General features: G+C 40.7%; 1 protein-coding gene across 1 annotated transcript; it reads right to left on the bottom strand.

Annotated features, from left to right (window-relative positions):
- Positions 1 to 20,153: 20,153 nt before the first annotated feature.
- kcnv1 (potassium voltage-gated channel modifier subfamily V member 1) lies at positions 20,154 to 24,412 on the bottom strand. The gene is made up of 3 exons (XM_078251745.1): positions 24,105 to 24,412; positions 22,413 to 22,804; positions 20,154 to 20,680 (listed from the first exon to the last, which is right to left on the bottom strand). Exons 1-3 carry the CDS (start codon positions 24,410 to 24,412, stop codon positions 20,154 to 20,156), a joined length of 1,227 nt encoding a protein of 408 aa, XP_078107871.1.
- Positions 24,413 to 26,533: the final 2,121 nt, after the last annotated feature.

Below are 26,533 nucleotides of genomic sequence, written 5' to 3'. Positions count from 1 at the left end.
GAACCGCCTACTCACTACACTCCTGTCACTACCCGATGGGACTGTGAGTCTAGCGTAGATCCTACAGCAGGCAGTGGACCAAACCACTGTGAGGCAAGGGAGGGGGGACTCAAAATGTTTCTAAACTTAAAAGCATTTTTGGGGTTTTGTATTGTTTGTCTGCGTACACAGATATTTTAAGTATACATCATTAGGTTATTTACAATACACAGCATTGCTTTAATGATATTTCTAGGGGGGGACAACCCTTAGATGGGTGGGGGGGCGGGGGGGGCCTGACCCCCCCGACCCCCCTGGATTTACGCCCTTGGGCACAGGCGATTTACAATCCTCATCGCCTGTGGAAAGAAGCTATTGAGCCCCTGCTGGATCTGGTGCTGATAGTGATGGTTTAGTCACAGTTGATATATCGTAATGACGATAAAAAAAAAAAAACATATATTGTGCAGCCCTAGTTCCAGACTTTTGAGGGCGGTGCATGTTGAGGCATGTTTCATGATTCCCTCACTTTATCCCTCATGACGTCCCACTGGACTCAGATCCGGCAGATTTGGACACCAAAACCAGTACTTCCAAAACTTTCCAAAATACACAAGGCCGTGAAGAAAAGTAAAAGCACATCAGGTTAAAAAAAAAAAACAACCTCTGCAGTGTAATGACTGTGTGATTCCAGCAGAGGGCGAGAAGACACCAGAACACAGAGGACTCCCTTTAGTCCTCAGCAGCAGACTCCAACAGGTTACCTCAGCTGGGGAGTGACACAGTTTAAACATTTTATACCTCAGGACTTCATTTCGTCGACTGTGAGGACAAACGATGAAGTGCATGGGATGATTCCCCGTGATAGTTCTTGTCTGTCAATTATGTTAAAAGATGTGTTGCAGACTTTTGTCCTGATCTGTTGTGGGCTGTTAAAATAAGGGTTAATGTACAGTGGGAATTATTCAGACGCCTTCACTTTGTCTTATGTTGCGCCCTTATGCTAAAATAGTCATTAATCTGCAGTTAATGCCTCATCAACGCATTCTCAACAACGGGTTTCTATGATATCGTACGAAAACGTATGCACACAAATTCATATGATACAAGAGTGTAACTTTAGCCGAGAAAAAGGGGACTGTGAGCCTGAACTCATAATGCAAAAAGCAAACACAGGATTTTAGACTTTTCTTGAACTTACAAAAGGATTTTTGTGACTGATACACAGAGAGTAAACCAGACGTTAGGTAAAGTAAAACAGAAGCAGTATCAGAGTTATATAACACAGATGAGATGTATGAAGTTTGTCTACTTTAGTTGTTATGCAGTTCTTTGTAACCCAACCCTGAATACCTTAATGATGAGTCTCTGCTGATGAACTGGTTTACATCAGGTTCAGATAAAACAATGTGATGACTGTTGGAGTCCTGCTTCTCTTTCAGCTCCATGCGTCAGCTGATCTGCTTCACTGGAGCTTTTCAGACGATGTCTTCCAGCTCTTGATTGTCTAGTAAAATACTAAACTATAAGATTAAATTATAGTTAAAGTGTATATTGTGTAGCATAATTATAAAAGCGTAAAACTGAAAAGGAAACGTTTGTTGAATTTGCAAATGAGAAGACAAGATTGTTCAGGAAATGGTGTCAAGTTTCTATTGTAAGAACTCTTGATGAGTTAAAGGAGCTGGTTCTGCTGGAGGATTTCAAAAACCATTTACCAGATGAACTTGTTGAGCGTTTAAACGAACAAGGAGTATACTCTTTAATGACAGCCGCTGAAGTGGCAGATGAGCAAGAACAGTCCGATGAGCAAGAACAGTCCGATGAGCAAGAACAGTCCGACGAGCAAGAACAGTCCGACGAGCAAGAACAGTCCGACGAGCAAGAACAGTCCGACGAGCAAGAACAGTCCGATGAGCAATAAGTGGACAGTTCAGCGGCCAAACAAAAAAAATGGTTGCGCTTTCATATGGCTCTTTGTAGTTTGGCTTATTTGAAGCTAATGTATTTTCACTTAATTCTTGCTGTCCGGAGTTTGTACCATCATCATTCAATAAGATCAGTGTCGAGAGTCTCGCTGTGCAAACAAACCTGTGCGTAACAGCGCACCAGCGAGTGTTTTTACTTCCTCGACATTAAAATGCGGCTTTTCCAGATCTGAAAATGAACTCTATTCCAAAAGCATTAATGCTCCAGCAGATGTGCATTTGATTAACATAATGCTCAGCTAGAGAGTAACCATAGACTGTAAAAACACTTTTATTATTTTTACAGTCTATGAGAATAACACGGTACAAACATTTTATATCTCAGGGCTTCGTTTCGTTGACTGTGAGGACAAAAGATGAAGTGCCTGGGACAATTCACCGTGATAGTGCCAGCCTGTGTGTTGTGTTAAAGATGAGTTGGGGTTTTCAATCGAGCCTTTTTTTCCTGATTTGTTTCTGTGGGGTGTCTAAAGGAGGGTTTATGTACAGTGGGAATTATTCAATGTCGTCATGTTTTGTTATGTTGTAGCCTTATGCTTAAATAGTCTTTTTATTCCCTCATCAATCTGCACTTAATGCCTCGAAATGAAAAGTAAAAACAAGATTTTAGACTTTTTTTTGCAAATGTATTATAAAGAAAATATGACATTGACAGAAGTTATCAGACCTGTAATTCATATGTAAAGTATGAACAATAAACCAGAATACAGAATGTACAGCAGGATTATTTTATCTAGAGCAAGTGGCAGCAGATCATGTTCTGTTTGTGTTAACCCAACCCTGAATACCTTGGTGATGTGTCTCTGTGGATGGATTTTTTCCGTAATGAACTGGTTTATCAAGTTCAGATAAAGGAGTGTAATGACTGTTCGATGCCACCAGAGGTCAGTGTAACACCAGAACACAAAGGGCACCTTCAATCCTCAGAAGCAGACTCCTTTAAACGGTAACTTTGTTTTTTTCCAACCATTTTCCCATGTTTTTGTGTCTAAATAGCCGTTTTCCAACCAAGTAGTTACAGGAACTTAACACTTCTAAACAGATCTACTAACTACTCTCCCCCAAAACTGTTTTTTCTATTTGCATTTGCACTGGCCAAATGGCCATAGGGACTGTAGGAGGGGTAAGGAAGTGATGCAAGCACGGTAACGGTCTATAGCGTTACAAAATTGACTGATGGGCGGCAATTTCACGATAATGGACAAATGTTCAGCGTCAGTTTCCGTCCATTAAAAGTTCTGTTTTTGCCGCTGACAGACTCAGAGTATTATTCTAAGTGTCTGACAACATTATGAAAGGATCCCTACAGAGATAGACCTTTTAGTTAAGGAGTAAGATCCCTTTTAGTTTAACATGAGAGAGCCCCGAAATCACCATCACCAAACTACACCAGACTCCATGTAAATAATCAGGACTTTTAGGGTGTATAGAGCCAGCATATTTTCACATGTAAATGGGTGAATTAAGGGTTTATTTCAACCAAAACAGAACAGTGGTGATTGTTGGAACAGTGGAAAATTGGCAACAGTGGAAAGACGAACCAATACGGCTTTTGATAGTTTTATTTTGTTTCTGTCCACTTTGAATAAAGTGTGTTTTACGATGATAAAAATACTGTTTATGTACATGAAGTCTGGTGAGTTTTCGGAGACACAAAACATGGGTAAATACAGTCCAGGTTAGTGATGTAGATCAGTTTTTTGTTCCTGGAAACCTCACCCTGCTTCTTTTCGAGCTCCAATGTTCAATTAGTTTTTAATTTCTTTTAGTTTTGACTTTTAACTTTAATTTCCTATTAGTTTAAGTAAGTCTTCAGAGTGTGTTTTCTAGTTTAAGTTACTTTTCAGTTTTTTAGTTTTAGTTTGTTATTGTATGGGCCTGGTATAATGTCTAAGAAGTGTGTAGCTACATACATACAAAATGGTTGAAGAACAGTGAGGGAATAGCCATGATGTCTAATGCAGGGGTCTTCAACATTTTTTAGGCCAAGGACTCCTTAGCTGAAAGTGAACTGAAGTAGGGACCCCCTACTGCATATATTGTATATTGAATAGCATATGTCACATGTCAACGTTGTTGAATTTTGTGTATAAAAAAACAACTGAAACTGAAATGGTTAACATTCATTTTTATTTCATTTTCATTAGTTTGGCAATATAGTTTCAGTTTAGTTTTTTCTTTTCTTTTCCAGTGCTTATTTTAGTTTTGGTTTACTATAATAACCCTGGTTCACAGAAGGTTCTCAGATGATATCTTCCAGCTCTTGATTGTCTACTTAAAAATACCAAAAAATGAGATTGTAATAAACTGGAATTATCTTCACTCCAGTGGTGAAGGCTGCAAAAAGTACAGGTGGCAATAAAAACGGAAAAATAATCACATTGACAGAAGTATTCAGACCCTTTGCCAGAACACTTATGGTTTGTGGAAAAGAGAGAAACTTCCAGAAGGACAACGAGACAGACAGAAGTCTGCATGGGGTGGATGCATCCCAACGGTGCAGCATGGGGTGGACGCATCCCAACGGTGCAGCATGGGGTGGACGCATCCCAACGGTGCAGCATGGGGGTGGGCGCATCCCGACGGTGCAGCATGGGGTGGATGCATCCCAACGGTGATGGACAATGATCCTAAACACACAGCCAAGACACGCAGGAGGTGGCTCAGGAACAACTCTGTGAATGTTCTTGTGTGGTCCAGTCAGAGCGAGGACTTGAACCCAAACATCTCTGGAGAGAACTCAAAATAGCCGTCCACCGACATCCCCATCCAACCTGACCCAGTCTCGAGAGGATCTCCAGAGACGAACGGAAGAAAGTCCCCAAATCCAAAAAGACTTAAGGGTGCCAAAGGTGCTTCAACTCCTGAGTGAAGGGTCTGAATTAGGGCTGCAACTAACGATTATTTTCATTGTCGATTTGTTGATTATTATCAGGATTAATCGATTAGTTGTTTGGTCTATAAAATGTCAGAAAACGGTGAAAAATGTGGGTCAGTGTTTCCCAAAAAGCCCAAGATGACATCCTCAAATGTCTTGTTTTGTCCACAACTCAAAGATATTCAGTTTACTGTCACAGAGGAGAGAAGACACTAGAAGATATTCACATTTAACAAGCTGGAATCTTTTTTCGTAAAAAAATGACTCAAACCGCTTCTAACTTTCATGTATTAGTTGACAACTAATCGATTAATCTTTGCAGCTCTATACTCTGAATACTTACGTCAATGTGATATGCACTTTTATGTGCATGCATTGCTGTCAGGTGAAAACCTTGTTTGTCCAAAACCGTTGCTTTTTAGGAAATGGGGAAAAAGAATGCAAATTTGAAAACATTTTATAGAGCGTTTAACCTCAGACGAAGTCTGGCAAAACTACCTCGTCACTGTTGAAATATTTGTGTAAATCACAGACAGACAGAGATTTATGAAAAAAGAGTCAAATGACAAGATATGGAGATGTGAGTTTTCTTCCCGACAGCAACGAGGTGCAATGCGTGTATCGTCATTCTGCAGGAAGACGAGCAGCGAATCGATCATCTCATCTGCTACTTTTTCCAAAAAAATAAACAAACATCATCCGAACTGCAACCCCATAAAGAAGCTCTCGTCCTGCAGAATTGGGAAGTGTTTATTAGATCAAATTCACAACCTGTCAAAATCTTTACTGACCACAATCCTTTGGTGGTGTTTTTTTTAAAAGTGTGACTTGTACGGTCTCTCCTTCTGCTGATGTATCATAACAAATGTGCAAGAAAAGTAATAACTGATGCCTTTACATTTTACTTGAATGTTACTTACATGAAAAAATGGGAAACAGCAGTTCTTTGAATTAACAAAAATGAATTTAATATGTGCTACGCAGTTATTTTATATTCCTTTGGTGAACACGTTTTAAATAAGTAGACTTCAGTTGTTTGTGGAGAGTGGTAAATGTACGGGTGTTTCTTTGCATTGATTGAAATTGATTTGAAAAATGTAATTGAGTGTATATGGGAATATTTAGATCTTGGGAAAGGGGGTGTTGCAGATGTGTGTGTGTTTTTTTCAATCATTATGAAAGTTTCCATGAGATGTGTCAGGATTATAATGTAATAATAATGTATACTTTATTAATCCCGCAAGGGGAAATTACAATGTTTTTGAGGAGGCGACCAGCTGCAGGTGATTGGCTCCCAAGCTGTTCTCATGAACCATTCGTATGTATCGCTGCACTGTAACTCATATGTTTTCCACGTATTAATTACCAAACACATTCTCACTCCCAGCACGTCAAAAAGTGACCGTTGGTCAGATGCCTTTGCCGTTAGTTACTGACGCAAAAAGTCTCCTTTAGCGTCTAGCCCTTTGGTGTCACTTTTTGACGCTCTGGGTCGGGACGTACGTTTAACTGACGTGCGGCACAAGAACGGGGCAGTTTTAGGAAGAGATCGTGGGTGGGGTTACAAAATGCGGGACAAGAACAAGAACCCCGGTCTCCTGTGTTGTTTGATTTTCCATTGTCTTCCACACTACTCACTATGGTTGTTGCTCTTAATACGACGTCAAACTAAACTCAACTGTAACGGCCGCGGAAACAACCGCGGAAACAACCGTCCCCTCGCGGTGCTCTGTACCCGGCTCACAGTCATCTTTTCCTGGGCTAAATTTAACTGTAAAGAACGCTAAACTTGTCGTGTGACCGGCCAACAGTCACTTTCATTTATCATATCATAAAGATTGTTGTGCATACGTTTTCGTACGATTTCATACGAACCTGTTCATGAGAATGCTTTGGTTGCACTTTATAATGACTCAGAATGGCTCTCCTCCTCTCCTAACACTCACATCCTCACGCTGTCAGTTATGGACGTTAGTTATTATAATTTGGTTTCTTTGATTTCCTCAGGTTATATTTGTTACATTCCTGTAGATTTTTTTTGTGTTTTGTTGGCCTTTGCCGACCCTGAACTTAAATCAGTCTCCATGTAATAAATTCAACCATTACCATCTCTTGTCTTTGTGTCTGATTGGGATTTGGAAGATGGGTTTTGTTCATGTTGTGTCTCAGGGATCTCTAGATGGGTGTGACAGTAACACAAGTTTAGATTGGTGTGACACAACACTTTTTTACTTTTACTTTACTTTAGGTTCTACTTTATTATAAGTGCCAGTAAAACAAAATGCATTTCAACATCAGTGATCATTGTATAGTGTATATTTATTTTAAGTTCTGATAACTTATACTACTTTTGAAAATGTTGGAGGTGGAGATTGTGCAACTTAAGAAGTGTGTTTCCTGTTGTAATCGCAATAGTTAAATAAAATATAAAGAATAATATGCAAATAAAATATAGAATAAATAGCTCCTCTCTGCTTTGGCCACAGTGACTGGCAGAGTAAGTGCAATCCTGAGAGCAGTCCAAAAGTTGGGGTAGATCTCCGATAGATCCGTATCATCCCCCCCCCTTGTCTGGACCGTTCCATTTGGGAGACCAAGCAACATAGGCGCCGATTTATTTTCCTCCGTGGGTGCTCACGGGCGCACGCCCTTTAAAAAAAAAAGTAGTCAAAAAATGTTTGCATTTCAGACGGCCGACACGAACACACAACGCCTATCAACTGGATAATAAAGCCGTAAAGTAGGCTATCTTTCAACTCAGGATAGGATTGGAGATGAAAAGTTTAACCGACACATAACCGCGATCAGCTTCGTGGGTGCTCAGTATTAGCGGAGCACCAACGGTATCGGCGCCTATGCCCAGCAACCCGTTGGACCCAGAGGTGAACTGTCCCCCGCTCCCCCCTCCCCTTTCCCCTTCTCACACAGCTTCTTTGTGCACGGCACCTTCTCAGCAAGCAGGGGTGCCAATTTGCCAATTCCCCACACAGTGAAATGATAGATAATACAGTAGAAAACCGCTTCAAGTGCTCGTGCCGCTCCCCATGTGTCATCAGTAGCATTTTTTGGCACGGGTCGAAGCGGACATCCCCTAACCCTAACTAGCTATTAAGATTATCTTTGCAAGTTAGACAGTGTGCAGGAGTCTCTGATCTCAACAGTCATTGTACATAAACTTTAATCATTATACTTCATTTGTGAAATAATATTTAAGCAGTTTTAACTTTTCTTTTTCAAACTTCCGACACATTAGAAAATGTATCCGCCGACGGAAAACTGTGATCAGAATTTAAACACATAGGCTAACTGTTGTTGATCAGTAATTACATTACATTGTTTATGATTATAAAATGTCAGCAGCATGAGAAAAAGAGATTTGTTGAAGCTAATTTAAGACTTAAGATTTGTGCCAAAGAGAGCGTGAGAGATCCTGAGGGATGGAGACATGTTTGTGGTGAATTTTTCCAAATCTTTTTCAGATTTCTCTACATGACTCAGAGACACAAACAGGGGTTTTTGCTGCTGGCTCCTCTCACATCAGGGACTAGGATTTGCATTTATTTCTGTGTTAAAGAGATGGTTTTATGTGACATCAATGTTCGTTAAAACGTTAATCTGAGAGGATAAATATACCACCATGTCTAATGTCTCTCATTTAGACTCAACTGTGACAGACTGTCATGCAACACCGTGGAGAATCGACTCAAAGCAAAATACATTTACAGACATGAGAAATGCTTTTTTTTTACTCTTAACCATTTTACTTTGTTTCCCTTCCAGTTAAACCGTGATCCAATCAGGAATCAGGGATTATATTTTACAGGGACATTTGTTCGTTCAGAGATGCTGCAACCTCTGATTGAAGTTCAGATGTTTAAAGGTCCTGTGACATGCTGCTTTTTGGATGCTTTTCTGTAGGTCTTAGTGGTCCCCTAATACTGTATCTGAAGTCTCTTTTATATAGGCCTTAGTGGTCCCCTAATACTGTATCTGAAGTCTCTTTCATATAGACCTTAGTGGCCCCCTAATACTGTATCTGAAGTCTCTTTTATATAGACCTTAGTGGTCCCCTAATACTGTATCTGAAGTCTCTTTTATATAGGCCTTAGTGGTCCCCTAATACTGTATCTGAAGTCTCTTTTATATAGGCCTTAGTGGTCCCCTAATACTGTATCTGATGTCTCTTTCCCGAAATTCAGCCTTGGTGCAGAATTACAGCCACTAGAACCAGTCCCACAATGAGCTTTCCTTAGGATGAGACATTTCTGTGTCTGTAGCTTTAAATGCTATTGAGGAGGAGAGGGGGGGGGGGCAAGGTGGAGGGTGGGGGTGTGGCCTTGACCAACTGCCACTTTGCTCATTTGAAAGCCATGATGTCTCTCTCATTCTCATGGGCGGGCCAAATTCTCTGGGCGGGCAAAGCAGAGAAAGGGGGGGTAACCTTTCCCCTTATGACGTCATAAAGGGAAGATTCCAGATCGGCCCATCTGAGCTTTTATTTTCTCAAAGACAGAGCAGGATACCCAGGTCTCGGTTTACACCTATCGCCATTTCTAGCCACTGGGGGACCATAGGCAGGCTGGGGGAACTCATATTAATGTTAAACAAAACTCAAAGTGAAATTTCCATGCCATGGGACCTTTAAAAGTGTGGTTGTGTGAGCTACTTCTACACAGTCAGTGTATTAGCCACAATTATATTGTATTAGTCAATTGGTGAATTTGTTTTAGGGATTATCTTCATAGTAGATTAATCTGACAATTAATTACTCGATTAATGGATTAGTTTGGTCTCTAAAATGTCAGAAACTGGTAAAGAAATGTGGATCAGTGTTGCCCAAAAAAGCCCAAGATGACGTCCTCAAATGTCTTGTTTTGTCCACATGTATAGTGCCCAAGTATTCAACATTAACTGTAGTGTTTACAGGGTTAGAGTGATGACGTCTAAAATCTATATATGAAATGGTATAGCATGTGTCTGGGCTGCAGCTTCTGTAAGCAGAGCAGCAGTTTGTGTCTCCGGACAGTATGATGAGCGTCTTCTCCGTTCTTTTTGCAGTAAACAGAGTGTCCTGAGCTCTGCAGAGCAGAGCACCTCATGATTTAACTCTCACACAGGGAACACAACACATTTTGTTTGACTGTAACCAGGGGTGTAGTGCTATTTGTTTAAGTACTGAAGCGTATGACACAGTTGTGTAGTCTATGTGATACGCAGGTATACGCAGTATACCCACTAAGAAAGCTCCAGGATTTCCATATACCCACTTAAAAATGCCCAATGACACGCAACAACATACTTTCCATTATATTTTTGATATATTTTGAATTGTCATCTGTGTTTCTCTTCTTCACATAAGCTACATAAAGGTATTTCCACCGTAAATTGGTGCATACAGTACAGTATACCCACTACAATACATTGGACTACACCACTGGTATGACACCCGTGAATTCGTGCATGCACGTGGTTAAGTCATGGCTCATTTTAAGGTTATAACCACTGTTCCAATGCTGGAAAGTTTACACACATTACTTAACTATGAAATGAAAGGATGTTTTGCGGCCTTATCATCTTTACTATAGTTAACAGTTACCTAGTCTCGCATTGCCAGACCTTCCTCCACAGCGATGTGGAGGAGGGTCTGGCTAGTCCACACAGTATTCTGGGATGGGAGAAAAACGTGCTCTGGTTTATTGGCATTTCGTAAAACCAATCACAATCGTCATGGGCAGCACTGAGCGCCGGACGGAGCAACAGTGCCTCTGCTAAATAGTCTCAGGAAGGAACTAGTTTTGGTGGAACATGTGGACGTTCAAAGGTAGTTTTAGTCGTGCAACAGAAACCTCAGATTGGACAGATAGTCTAGGATAGTCTGGATTTACCCTGCAGAGATCTGAGGAGCAGTTAACCATAGTCCTCACAAATCCACCAGAGGTTAGAACGCCAACACAGAGAAAGAGGAAGCGGCCGGACATCCAGTCGAAAAGAGGGCCATCCGGCGGAATTTCCGGCGGCAACGGAGCAATCCCGGAAGTGGAACGTCGTGGATATAAACTAGTTAGCTATAGACTGAGAAAAATTATTTCTTTCACAGTGCTGCTGGAAGGCTACCGGAAACTTCCAAGGGGGAATATTTTCTTGCAGGTTACTCAATAGAGCTGAAGATCTTTGCGGGTTCGGTCTTAATTTCTATCATTTTACACAGGCTCGGCTTGCGATTAGCACGGAAATGCATGCTGAAGAGGTGAAACGGAGGCTGGCCTCTGGAGGACTTATTTTATTTCTTTGTTCCAACTTCCAAGTGGCCTATAGCCTACGTTAGTCATGAATAAATGATGTTAAAAAATGTATAAATGACTCATTCTTGACAAAAGGCAAAACAGCTATAAATGGGGCGGCTGTGGCTCAGTGGTAGAGTGATTGCCTGCCAATGGGAAGGGTGGTGGTTCAATCCCTGGCCCCTGCAGTCCCATGAAGTGTCTGTGGGCAATACACTGAACCCCAAGTTGTACCCAATGCCAAGCAGCTCAAGTGTGTGTGTGTGTGCAGCAAGTGTGAATGGTTCCTGTACTATATTAAAACCATTTGAGTAGTTGTTAAGACTAGAAAAGTGTTTATATTTGTCGGGCCGAACTTTGAAGGCCCGATTACAGCTCTATTACTTAATGCATGAGTTGACGTGAATCAATCAACACACTTTAAATGTCAATATGACAACTTTGACTTATCAATTTATTTCTTTAATTGTCTCTCTTGCATCACATATGATTTAGTGATTATTGGATCTTCAAGTGCTTAAAAAATAGGAATTTCAATTATGCGAACTGAGAAAATTTCCTAACTTGGAGAAAAAAGAGGTGGCGGAGTGTCATTCCAGTGCAGTCCGGCAGCAGTTAATATTTTTTAAATATTCGCATAACAGCACACTTTCAGAAAGTCTCTCCTGGAAAACTGATAAATATGGGATTGGTTATTTGATCATATTGAGCGATAAATGAGCGATTTAACTGTACAGTTCAGATACTGTAAGTTAGTGGAAGCTGACCCACTTTGAGCGGGACTCTGTAACCAGGAACGTCCTGAGAGGACCACTGCATGAAGAATGAGAGCCCGGCCTCATTTCCTCCACTCTCACTTCCCGTCACAGCAAGGAATACCTGCAGCTCTGTCCTTGGAATGATCCCCGTCCACCTCCTAACATTTTCTCGCTGAACAGAACTGGGCTAACGAGAAGTCCCTGGCTGGGAATTCTGGGAAAGCAGGAATGAGCCGTACAGAAGGAAGGAGAGAGAGAGAGACAGTATGTTGTGTCGTTTCCTCGGCTCCCTCTCCGGTGTGGCCGTTATTCTGAGCAGCTGACATGTGAATGTTTCTCCTCTAAACACTGCATCTATCTATCTATCTATCTATCTATCTATCTATCTATCTATCTATCTATCATTGCTGGTTTCACCATGAAAGACGAGAGATAAAGGTCTTGTGTTAATAAATTAATTAGACTTAAAAATAAAATTAAAAAAATAAATTTCCCTCACTTTTCAGGATTTTCCAATGAACCATTTGTACATATAGCTACAAAAAGTAAAGCACTGTAATTATGTATTCCACATATTTATTACTGTCATGACCACATTGACTGCTGCTGTATGAGAGCGTGAAGATCCTCGTCGTTGCTGCAGGACAGTCACTTTTTGTTGGCTAAACTAAACTGTAACAGCTGCGGAAACCACCGTAACCTGTAAAGACTGTTAAACTCAACTGTCGTGTGACCGGCCGGTGGTCACCATAATTTCGTAGAATATCATACGAATTGTTGCGCATGAGTTTTGTTATACAGTAATTTCAATACATATCTGAATTCACTTGGCATCATTCGTTGCTTTACATGTTGTCATAAAGAGTTGCTTTTTAAACATTATGCAGACATCTTCAGGTGGACCCTGCAGGTCTCTGTTTCTGGCAAAAAGTTGTCTTTCAGAAATAACCTCTGAGACCCAGGAGACACGGGGTCAGCCCTACGTTCCCACAGCCCAATGGTCCCAGCCCTATGTTCCCACAGCCCAATGGTCCCAGCCCTATGTTCCCACAGCCCAATGGTCCCAGCCCTACGTTCCCACAGACCAATGGTCCCAGCCCTATGTTCTCACAGCCCAATGGTCCCAGCCCTACGTTCCCACACCCTTTGTTCCCACATTTCTAAGATTTTTCTTAAAATTAGGCCCTATGTTAGGGTTAGGGTTACATTCCATCTGTAGTCCATTGCTACTGGATAATAGGTTGGGTGTAATTGGCTACCAAATTGGGAGAAAGGGGGATAAAATCTGATACAAATTTATGAAAAAGGATTTTTTTTTAGAAATGTGGGAACTTTGGGAACATAGGGCATAATTTTGAAAAAAATCTTAGAAATGTGGGAACATAGGGCTGTGGGAACAGGCACGGTCCCGGAGACACATCTCTGTGTGGCCTCGTTGGAGCTGAATGTATTTAGTTTTAAAAGCAGAGCAGACAGAGTCCCAGCAGAACAGACGGAGACGGGACACGCCGACGGGCAGAGCCAGGAGGACGCAGGGTGACCGGAGGAAGATGGTTATAGGATTCTAGTTTAGTTAAAAACTTTAAAACTCTAGTTTCAACAGTTCCTGTAAAACCCCCAAATTATTTGATCATATCCTACAAGTCATTACAAAATAACTCAACAGAAAATGTAAACGTGGGGGAACATAAAGTTGCATAATTATGTAAGCGTTAATGCCTGACGAGGTGTCCATTGTCAGGATGGTTGCCTCTGCCCCAATGACCCCCAACCTTGAAGATCGTGAGGCTTTGCCCGAGTGGGATGCATTTATATTTGAGGTCAAATGTAGTTATACAGATAATGATGTAAAATAAAGATTCATTTAGATGTGTGAAGCTTTTAAATGTGAGCAGAACTCCTGTTTGGACATCACTAGTTCTGTCTGGATCTGTCTTTTGTCAATGGCAGAGTTTCATCGGAGGAGGAAGAAGAGCAAACACCAGAGGGAATTAAAACAGCTCAGAGGTAAACTGTTATGACAAGCTGAGCCTCTGATCATCACACGGCCTGAAACAAACACTTTGAATGGTTTATAGAGTCTGTTAAAGTGTCCCTGATACTCTTCATGTTAGAACTTGAATGTCCACATTTAATGTGTTTAAAATTAACCGTAAAAAACACAACAATTTAGATTTTATTATTATTATTTTCCACTTTTTCAGAATTTATTTCCTTCGATTATAGTCATAATTTCACACTTTCACAACTGTATTAATGTTAAAGTGTTCATATTACGCTCATTTTCAGGTTCATAATTGTATTTAGAGGTTATATCAGAATAGGTTTACATGGTTTAATTTTCAAAAAATACCATATTTTTGTTGTACTGCACATTGCTGCAGCTCCTCTTTTCACCCTGTGTTCAGGTCTCTGTTTTAGCTACAGAGTGAGACCTCTCACTGCTGGAACATCTTTGTTGGGAGTCGCACATGCGCAGTAGCTAGGTAAGGACTACTAACCAGTCAGAAGCAGAGTATGAGGGCGTGCCCTGACAGTACCTAGGTAAGGACTACTAGCCAGTCAGAAGCAGAGTATGAGGGCGTGCCCTGACAGTACCTAGGTAAGGACTACTAGCCAGTCAGAAGCAGAGTATGAGGGTGTGCCCTGACAGTAGCTAGGTAAGGACTACTAGCCAGTCAGAAGCAGAGTATGAGGGCGTGCCCTGACAGTACCCAGGTAAGGACTACTAGCCAGTCAGAAGCAGAGTATGAGGGCGTGCCATGCTAGCAGCTAGGCGAGCATTATAACGTGTGTTCCAAAGTGACCACGTTTGTCTCTGAAGTAAAGGCTGGACTACAATAGAGCTGTTTGGAGCAGTTTGTGAACAGTGTTTTCTGTTGGAGATGGTAAGTCCCTTTGGGGGGGACTTTGGGCTTTTTCACTTTGTAAACATATAACATGCACAAAAAAGATATATAACACAATAAAGGAAAGGGAAAAGGCCAAAAAGCATAATATGAGCACTTTAATGTAATACAAATTCAAAGCTGAGAAACTTCTGGACTTAACATCCGATATCTACCTGTTCTGTACTTTAATTAACCACATTCATCATCACGTTGCTTTTCTTTAAACTATGTTCAACCCTCAAGCCTTTTATTAACAGATTCTTACTCTCCAGTGACGACGTGTTTTTTCACACCCTAAATATAAAGATTCACAGTTTGAGTTTTGCATGTAAAGATGTATGGTTCTGTTGAGAGGTGCCTTTTCTGCCCTCTAACTAGATGTCTAAAATAAAAAGAGAACATGAGGAGATGGAGCGGTGAGTTGAGCTGTAACTTGGTGGAAAAATAATGTTCTCTGGGGAACCACAACGGGCTTCAGGGGATAAGGAGCATGTCTAGACTGAGATAGCGTTAAGTAGGACAGGAGATTTCACTCTGAAGCTCGAAGCAAAATAAATTGTGCTTGATGGATTTCAGCACGGACAAGAATAAATACAGAATCTGTAAAATGTCTGGGAAAAATCAACGTCATGCAAGTTCAGTGAATGAAAGTTGTGGGGTGTTAGCACACACCGAATGCATCAGACAAACAGAAGAAGTAGTCCGATACACTAACTGAGGGTGTGTTCACACTTGGCTCTTTTGAAGCAGTTGGTCTGAAAACCGGGAGTGTTTCCCCCCACCCCCCCAAAGATTGGTTAGTTTGGGCCTACAAATACAGCAATCACACTAGGGTGCGGGACAAAACTAATGGACCAAGATCGCCAAGAAAGGATGGTCTCGGGGATTCCACTCACCCCCACTCCCCCAAGCCATGATATAGTTTGCACACTCATATCTTGTGTGTATAGATTTGACCAACATAATGAAATAAAAGTATAGACAAAACGACGTTTTGCAGACAAAAGTATAAATGTAACCTGGAAAGAGGACACACCAATACAGAAGCAGCTAAACTAAAGCATATCATTCACACACAGCCCTATCTTCCACCCGGCGCAGCGCAGCAAAGCAAAGCCTGACGCAAGTGTCTTTGCTAGTTTAAGACCGACGCAGTTGTCAGTTTAAATAGTAAATGCACCTGCGCCCATCTGTGCGCCCATGGGCGTGCTGGTCTTACAGGGAGGTGTGTTCAGGTGCATTCTTGGCGCATTGCTATCTTGAAGCAGCGGGAAGTGATCACACAATTGACCAACAAAAACCTGGTCTAAAGTCAATAACGCAGCATTTGATTGTTATTTTAACAGCAAATTAGTAAAATGCGCCTAGGCTTATACACAGCGCGCGCACACTATGCTTGTTACACATACAGGGACGGACAGCAGCACACACACATGCAGAAGATTACAAATAAAAAGATTACGGTGCTAATCCTCCATCATAATAGCAATGTGCCTAGGCTTTTAAAGGGAATGGGAGATGACACTCTGATTGGTTTATTGCATGTTACGTCCAAAACACACCTATGCATTAATGAAGACACTAAGTACAACCCTTTTGAACCATGCACCTTGCGCACAGACCCTTTTTTCCGCCGTCAAACTAGTAAAAGTGGATTTGGACACGCCCTAAATGCACCTGCGCCATGCGCTTCACGCTGTGCGCTTAGATCATTAAAATAGGGCCCATCGAGAGAGACAAGAGGAGAGGCTGGATCTCCTAAAAGTTATAAAAGCATGGATGACTGACTGATGAAGGCCGTCTTGGTCTCTCTGCTTCTTAGTTTCAGTTCAATGCAGTTCATCTGTGAATCAGATGACTTCCTGCCTGACTGCCATCACAGCTGACCTGAATTCAGTGTTTAATGCCTCTGGCTGCACAAAGAGAGAGAAAAAACTAGAACATCACATTTGCATTTTAGTCATTTAAGGAGAAAAAGAGAGACCTTACAGTGAGGGCAGTGTGTTCAACTCCTGGATCACTAACAACAGAGGTCAAAGCACCCTGACAGTATTCCTGACCAAAGCATTCTCGTGAACGGGTTCGTATGATATCGTACTAAAACTTAAAACAAAAATTCATAAGATATGCTATGAAATTACGGCAAACGCCTGTCGGTCACGTGTCACGCAACAAAAGGTGAGTCGGGTACAGAGCACCCTAAGGTGACGTAATCTCAGAGGCCGTTATAGTTGAGTTTGACTGACAAAATGTGAACGTCCTGCCGTGACGACAGTAAAGTTTAGACACCAAAACTAACCACTACTGGTTAAGATTAGAAAAAAGATTGTGATTTGGGTTAAAGCATAGGTCCCCCATAAGTAGCACTCCTGGGACATGAACACCCATTTCCTGGGTGAAACTCTTGTGTTTTCCCCTTAACTTCTTCCTGGACATGAACGCCACCTCACCCGCTTGAAGACTCTGTGTTTAATGAACAAAACATCCCCCCCAACCTCCTCCCTACGAGGATCTTCACACTCTTATATAGCAGCAGTCAATGTGGTGCTGACAGTAATAAATACGTGGAATACATATGAACTATAGTACTTTACTTATTGTAGCTATATGTACGAATGGTTCATGAGAACAGCCTGTCTTGACATGGCATGACAAGTCACTGGTTGCAGGGAGGGCAGGAGGTTAATGTAGAGAAAACTACAGATTTTTTTTAAAGATTTTATGAATACCTGTGTGAATCACTCCAGAGCATGAGCTGCTGATGTTGTAAGTGTAATTAAAAGTGTAACATATTAAGTATTCAGTGCAAAGCAGACAGGAAGAGAACGTGATGCCTCAGAGGTTTATGTCAGGACTAAAAGTGCACATGAAAAGGTTGTGTTATATAATTACAGACACACACGAACAAAAATAGCCATGGAAAAGTGAAAAGCTGCTGGATGGATGGAGGTCATTACTGTTTTTATCTCGTCAGGCAACACCTGAAGCCGACAAGGAAACATGTCTGTTAAAACTGTGAAACAAGTCAAAGTTAATGAGGCTTAAAACAGACAAGATCATCTCACCTCCCCTGACACAAACGTGCGTGTGTGTGTGTGTGTGTGTGTGTGTGTGTGTGTGTGTGTGTGTGTGTGTAATTCTTGTATTAATACGTTGTGGGGACAACAACAATTTTGAGGTCTGGACCCAACATGGGGTCACAGGATAAGCAGATGGTGTGTTTCCTTCATATATTTAATTATATATACCCTAGTTAAATAGGAACTACATGACATATCACAACCTTTTTCTTCACTTGAAGTAGTTTTTTTTCTTGCAAAAATTAAAATGTTATCTTAAAATATTTGGAATTACGATTATTCTTGGCATATGGCCTTTTTGTCATAAAATGATCATTTCATTCTTGAAATATTGTGACTTTGTCTTTTGTAAATTTACAAATATATACTTTCTGATGTTTTTTTCGCAAATTATTGCAATCTCTTTAGTTGTACACTTACAATCACAATTTTTTCTTTGAATATCATATAATCACTGTGCTGCCAGGACATTAGGGGTGTGAATCTTTACCGGTGTCACGATTTGAATTGATTTGATATCTTGATGCATCACAATGCGTCACCTCTGTGCCATTTTAGGCCTTTATTGACAGAACAGCTGAAGAAATGAAAGAGGAGAGAGAGGGTCGGAGTCGAACCTGAGCCCGCTGCGTCGAGGAGTAAACCTCTATATACAGTATGGGTTCCTGCTCTACTGACTGAACTATCCGGGCGCCCACCTCCTTAATATTAATATATATTGCTACACATGGTTTTCATCAACAAATTTAAGCAGTCAGATATATATATGAACACCCCTTTTTATTGTATCTGCTCTTAAAAAATACAGTGAATGTAGTAGAGTCTGAACACAGCAGACAAATGGCAAAAACAACAAAAGAGTTAGGGTTAGGGTTAACCCTAACCCTAAAGATTGGGATTGCACCTAAAAATAGGTTTGCAGGCAAGGTAGATAATTGGGCATTATGGGGACCCACCTCTCATATGGGGACAAAAAACTGGTCCCCACAATGTAAACCACTACACTTTGAGGGGTAATACTTGTTTTGTATTTTGGTTAGATTACGGTTTAAGTAAGGTTGGGGTAAGTCTACAAGGAGTAACTGCAAGTCATTGTAATGTCCTCCTAAGTGACAAAAACAAGTCAGCTACCAATACAGCAACCTGTTTTTGTGTTTTGGTGCTTTTATATCAGCTTCTGAATTTGAGTTGTGATAAAGGAAATTTTTTACATTTTTTGAAATCCTTGGGAAAGAGAAATTATATCAAATCTACACACAGTAGCTAATCTACAAACAACAGTGTGATAAGGCAGAAAACATCCTGGTAGCAGGTCACAGGTTAGTGTTGTTATTCAGGCCTTCGGGCCATCACTGTGATATTTAAGAAGACCACTGACCCACAGGAGAATGTCCTTTATTGCATAACTGAGTCACAAAGCGATAACAGAACTATACAAGGTGCCAAGACCAAAGAACAGCCTGTAGGGTTTGATGCTGACCTCTACACAACACTTACTAATGCATGTGTACTCTCTGAGAAGAAGGGTGGTGCACAGAGATAATGTGATGAAACACAACAGGAACACAGAAATAACACATGACACGCTGTGAATTGTAGGAAATGTCTCAGAATGCTTGCACCAAATTACATGTTAGGTTTATTACATTATGACTGTCCTCACCCGAAAAAAACCCACGTAAGTCGTTGGTTCAAGCCGCAATTACGAATTATATTTACATTTATAGTGGCGACACCCTCTAGTGGCCTCCCATTATAAAGGAGCAAAGCAGGAAGTAAATTGACGAAGAGTGCCACAAGGACAGATTAGGTTGGTGGACGGGTCAAACAAAGACAGGACTATCACCCAGGACACCGTGGGTTCATGAACCATTTGAAAATAAAAGTTAACAGCGAGTTTTTTTAACTTTACAGAACATAATGGAAATACTGCACGTTCCGTAAAGTTAAATAACTACACAAAAGACCAGAAACTCTAAAGCGGACTTATCATCGCAGCTTTATTACAAATGGTATTTGTTATGACAATTCCCCGTTTGTGACTTGAGAGAAATTTTGAGTAATCCTAGGTAAGAAATGTAAATTTTCCCACCCAGGGATTATTTTCTTCTCTATATACTGTGGATTCATACCAGGGGTATTCCACTGCTTTGTTTTAACCGGTTTACACCAGTTTATACTGGTTTATTCCAGTGGACCTCTAGAGAGGTCAGAAACATCCGCTCTTACAGCAGCGAGGGTGTCAGTGACACTCGTGTGGTTGTAATTTGCAGAGTAATCACTAAGAGTCTCCTGGTTTTACCACCACATTTCCTCTCCTCCGCTGCTCCGGGTGCTCACCCTTTCTGCGCCATGCAGCCTCAACATCTCCAGGATGCTCCGGGCGTAGGCATCCCTCAAGTTCACACCTCCTCCCACTCCTCCCTCGCCCATTCCCCCCACCGAGCCGCGGGCCAGCCTCTTCAGCATCTCGCTTTGCCTCATCGCCGCATCCTTCACCTTCATGGTGAAGTAGCAGGCGGAGAAGCGCTCGTTGATGATGGCAATGGGCAGTGCCAGGATCAGGATCCCAGACAGGATGCAAAGGAAGGCCAGCACCTTCCCCACAGCTGTGTCGGGCCGGATGTCTCCGTAGCCGACCGTCGTCATGGAGGTGGTTGCCCACCACCAAGCGGCCGGCACGCTGGTAAAAGTGGTGGCGGGAAGATCGCGCTCCAAAGTGAAAACCACAGTGGCAAAGATGGAGATGCCGACACCGAGGAAGAGGAGCAGCAGGCCGACCTCCTCGTAGCACTCAGCAATGGTCAAACCCAGAGACTTCAGGCCTGGACAAATGATGGCAGACAAATATTTTATTAACACATCATCTATACTTTCCATTCATGCTGAGCATATAAATTCAAATTTATGACATTACTGATCGTGCCTTTACAATGAACAATTTAAATTTGGAAAAATGTGTCTTTGATAAGGAAATGTATATAAAGAGGTTTCTCTAAAAACCTCAAAACAATCATAGGTTATCCCTGATATCAAATGAGGAATACCATGTGACTGATGATGTCCGAAGCTTCAAACATTACTTTATTCAAACTGAATGTTTTGAAAGTTTTTAGTTTCTTTACAAAGAAAAGCTCGTTCCAAAATTTACACACAGCAGCAGTTTGTCTGAATTCTCATTCTGGAAACTGGAACTCCAGTTCTCGTGTTTCCCTTGTTTTCTCAGAGTGAGTCTGTTCAGCGTGGAGAAAATCATTAGAGGCAAAAAGATGAAACAGCAAATGTATAAACACAACCACATGTGAGGTGCTCACAGGGATGACGTTCACACCTCAGAATGGCTTGTCATCTCTCTATTGTCCTAAAATAATTGCTTTGATGTCGAGTTTAAGGACGATTTGAAATGAGCTCAGAAAGTGCTGAAGCTGCTTCTTTACATTTTAGAATAAATAAATCAGTAATTTTTACAGTTTACTCAATACTCCAAATCAAAAACTCAATACATCAAATCAGTTCAGAGAGTAAAAAGTGTGAAAATCAAAATGATTTTTATTTTCAATCGGGACACAAACCACAGTATCCTGGGTAAAATTCCTTTGTTTGGTGCTCTTATGATTTATTACGTCACAATAGTTTCTGCTTTGCTCCTGTCATAACTACTACGGGCACTAGAGGGCGCCGTCCCTATAAACGTAAATATAAGTCGTAATTGCTGCTTGAACAAACAACCTATGTGGGCGTTTTTCCTGGGAGGAAAGTCTGGAAACCTGATGTTATATAAAATTAACTTAGTTGCATTTTTACATAGAACAAGGACTGTGGATTTTGTTCCCTATTGCTTTATAATGGAAGGAAGGGATTTCCTGACACAAAGTATCAACATTATTACAACAACTCTCAACATACACATGTCGCTTCACTTCCTTTGTTCTCTTCCTTTTCGCTCTCCTCCAACCCCAGTCTCCATGTTCTCCATTATTCATCAGTCGCGTCCAGGGATTATCATCCTTCCAAAAATCACCCAGATCAAAAGCACTAACACACGTCCCAGTTTGATGCGCTCACATGCAAATATACTCACATATAATCACACACACTCTCCCTCCCCTCCCTCCGTCTCCTGAAAGAATTTGCCATAAAAAAGAATATTAATTCAATAATATTTATTTTTGTCGTCGCCAGCAAACCTCCCGGCTGTAATCTCACAGCAGCAGCTTCTCACTGCAGATAATTTCCAATTTCCTTTTGTCTCTATGGCTGCTCATATGAAAAATTGAAATCCCCTGACAGGCTGAAAAAAGGTCTGTTTATATCTGAGCTTTGTGGCATCTATTTTTTTTTAAATGACCCATATCTTTTACTTGTTTACTCCTTTCCTTGAAAACAACCTGCACTTTCTACATGAGTACATTTCAAACGTAATCCGACAGTTTAGCCTTAGTTTGTGTCTGTCTTGTTGAGTCTTTTGCATGGATGAATATTAAATTCTTGTTCACAACAATGCACGCAACATCATGGCTGCGCAACCGGTACAAGTATTGAACAGCAGCAGTGCACCGAAACCAACGTCGCTCATGCCAAAGTCCTCCCCTAAATCTAGCGAGATGAGCACCATGTTGATGACTGACAGAATCACGAAGAAGACAGAGAGCGAGCCGAAGGTGCGAGCAGCACGGGATGATTCGGGTTTCTCAAGTAGATCCCACAGGCATCGGCGGAGAGCCGGGCAAGCAGCACCCACAAAGTCCTCATCGTTGTCCTCGGGCTCATACGCTCGCCGTACGTCCAGGTTCTCCTTCTGCTCCTTGCGGCGGTAGTAGCGCTCGCGGCAGCAGGGGTTGATGCGAAGCTCGTCGATGCCCCAGTATTCAATCTCCTGCAGGAAGGAGATCTCACACAACTCCTCCCTCACATGCAGGTGACCCGTCTGGTAGTAGTTCATCACATACCTGTCAGCAGAGGCACACAGAGACAGGAAGCATTCTGTCAGTACAGATATTAAAAGAAGTACAGGTTTACAGATGAAGTCATTTATGAATATTAGCCAGTGCTATTTGAGTATCGGAGCGCAAATACGGTATGACGTGCATATGTGTGCATGCGCACAGTTATGTGGTTATTGTGACTAATTTGGGAGGACTAGTTATTTAACCCCTGTTCCTATGGTGGAGTTTACATACATTAGTCAACTATAACTATAAAAATGAAAGGATGTTTTGCTGCCCCTACAGACTGAGAAAAAATACTTTATTTAAATGTGACACTCAAAGGCTACCACTGGCAGCAACCGGCAACTTTAAAGGTGGAGTGTGGATGAGTTGACGTGAATTAATAAACACACCCTAAATGTCAATATGACAACTTTGACCATTTAATTATTGTTTTATTGTCTCTCTTGTTTGACATACACTTCATTGATAATTGGATCTTCAAACATTTAATTCAAAATATGAATTTTAACCGGTTTACGCGAACTGAGATTAAGCATAATTTTAATCAAGCCTGACCCTCGGCTACTTCTGGATGCCTCACCACATCTGTCCCAAATCCTGTACTGGCTTCACATACACAATGTAATTTAAATGTAAAAGCTTATTCCAAATTGATTCATAAAAGTTTGTTCCAGTTTATGAATGTCTATGTGGATTATTCGCACATAACTTAAAAGAAGTTGATCTTTGCACTTCATTTCCGTATCACACTGGTGTCAAATGATTAAAAAATATAGTGCATATTTTCTGTCGCCCCCATGAAGAATTCTTAGTATTGACAACAAAACTTTTGGGGAGTCCACATGATACAAGACTTCCGTGATTGCGCACCAACCCCACCAATCCTCCACACAGTTGCTAGTAGCCAAGGAGGACACGGAGGATTAAAAAAAACAGGATGGACTCTTCAGAAGAGGTCAATATCTTCACTTGATTTTCTGTGACGACACCACTTTCTAAACATAGCCATTCTGAGTAATACAGAGAGAGTTCGGTGAAGCGGATAGTCTTAATCAGCTTTGTATCAACTCATTTGGCAATGGCTTGAATGTAACGGACGTTCATTAATGTAGGTCTAAGGTTTTGCACTTTTATTAACTTCAACTTTATTATCTAATATGCCTAAATTAAGTATGATATACTGTAGAAATGTTTGACTTTGGTATATTTTTTACATTGCAAGTTACGGTGTTATTATTACAACATATATAACAGGACACCATGCATTTTTCAGATAAGAGATCTAGGCACTACCTACTGGAAGGTCTGTGAATTTCGGTCAAAGAAGAACTCGTTCTCCAGGAAGTCGGCATCGTCGCAGAGCTCCAGCGCCGAGTCTCGGCTGCAGCAAGCCAGTCTCCCCAGCCGGGTCTCCGGGTGGGACGCCAACAACTCCTGGGACAGCATGTAGCGACTTCCCCCGACGTTGATGATGAAGAAGTCGAGCGGGTCTTTGATGCAGGATGCCGTCGTCTCGTTGAAGAAAACACTGGAGTCCTGAGACACCGGAGAGGTGCTGTCGCTATACATCTCCGCCCGGACCATCGAGCTGGAGGGGAGGCTCATGGTGGAGGAGGGGGGGAGCTGGTGGGGAAGTGAAGGGTGAGAAGAATAAAAAAATAGTTTATTTTAAAATCACTCAGTAGTCCTGGCAACCTTAAAGCTGCATTGAATGATTGTTTTACTAGAAGGTGGCAGAAGTTATAATAACCATCGCTAATAAATGGTAAATTGATAGTTAATTAAACTTAAGTTAATGGTTATTTTACTGTGAACCACAACTAAATAATAATTAATAATGTTTACAAATTATTACAGTTATAGTAATAGTAGTTACAGTAGTAGTATACTTTGTTTGTTTTTGCTCACGTCATAACATTTGTATGTATTATATTGATTATTTGTTAATAATTAAGAAATTGTTTATAAACCGTCAATAAACATTATTTGAATATAATGTCTTGTTAATGGTTAATATTTTTTTGTAAAGCATCTATAAACATTATTAGGATAGATATTATCAGTGTACAAATAATCAAATAATCATCTCTTTTATAGATTGCCAAAAAAGATTTAATGGGGCCAAATGAATGTTACTTAATGCTTTATAAACCATTTATTAATCATTAACTTATTATAAGCATTAGTTTACAACTTTACAATGGCTGTCCACATAATGTTTATAGATGGTTTACAAAGCAATTATTAACCACTGACAATGTATTAACTATCTAAATGTATAAACTTATTTTATATTACACTAATCTATTGATAAAATAGCATAAATTAGGTGATAACTATTTTTTGTATTACTAATAATTAGTAGACATTATTTAAATCAATAATTATCAATAATTTCATTGTTTGTTAACAGTAAAATAACTATAAAATAAAATTTAATAACTATCAATTTGCCATTTATTAGTGATGGTTATTATAAAGTGTTACCGGCAGAAGAACTCTCACTGTCTGAACATATTGTAACCATTACATCTCTACCTGACAAACATTTTATAGACTTGCTGATGTAGGGGATATTGTAGCATGCCGGTCATTATTGTGAATTAGAAGTGGGGCTGCATGATATGAGGAAAATATTCTTCATGCGATAACGATGAATATTGAGATAGCGATATTACTTGCGATAAATAAACAGATATTAAAGTGTACTCAGTTATGCATTTCTACTGCTTTCAGTAGTCTGCCAAAATACAACAAACTGCTTGTTGAATTTAAACAAATGAAAGGAAATCATTTCCAACTTTCTTTTATTGAACAAATTGAACATTGAATTTAATCTAAAAGGTACCACTAAAAAAAGCATGACAGTTACATTTTAAATTGAAGTTTTCTACTCATATTTTCTTTCAACTAACACTAAAAATCTCTGTGTCTTTTGCGACATGTTGCATCGTTTTGCAATTTGTGTTTATTGCTCCAGTTGATATCACAATTACAATAAAAAAATTGTGCAGCCCTAATTAGAAGGGGTCTCATACAGAGGTTGCCCGCTGATAACGCCTGCATCCCGGTCGGGATGAGTGTTGTGAATTGTAAATTGTAATGTATTAATAGTTTCAGTAGTATTATTGTAGTGCTGCTGCTGCTGTCGCTGTTGCTGGAGTTCAGGGGATGTTTTGAAGGAGCTCTTTTCAGAGAATATCCTCACTTAACCTCCTTTAAAACAGCACAGCAAGCATTAATAAATGAAGGACAAAAGAAAGGGGAGGAAAGGAGGAAAACAAGAGAGGAGAAAGCTCAAAGACAAATCCACGAAATGAGAAACTGAGGGTCATAAGAGTTAAGAGAGACAAAGCCTCTGGTAGTGTCCCACTTCCAGCAGATCAATGGCTGCTGCCGTTTTTAAATATTTTAACTGGCTTTCCTTATTAATAGATCTAATGCTACTATTCTTGTGATCATTCATTCCCTTTTGCTAGGTTCCTCTGTCTAACACTGTCATCTAACTAATTCTTACACACTGAATATTACATAAGGATGACAGACGGCAGAAAAGGGAAACAGAGAAACTTGGAGCTCCACAGTTTTGTCCTTCTGCATTAAACATGCCGTGATTGTAAAGATAATATATTCTTTCAGGGCCCAAAGGGAGCTGTTGTCAGGGGTCCAGGATGTGTAGCTGCTGTGTGGAAGCTTGTTTCTCTGAAAACATGAAATATGCAGCGG

Source organism: Sander vitreus, chromosome 6 (genome assembly GCF_031162955.1).
Source record: "Sander vitreus isolate 19-12246 chromosome 6, sanVit1, whole genome shotgun sequence".
Classification (NCBI taxonomy): Eukaryota; Metazoa; Chordata; class Actinopteri; order Perciformes; family Percidae; genus Sander; species Sander vitreus.
This window is presented reverse-complemented; position numbering and strand designations above follow the sequence as displayed.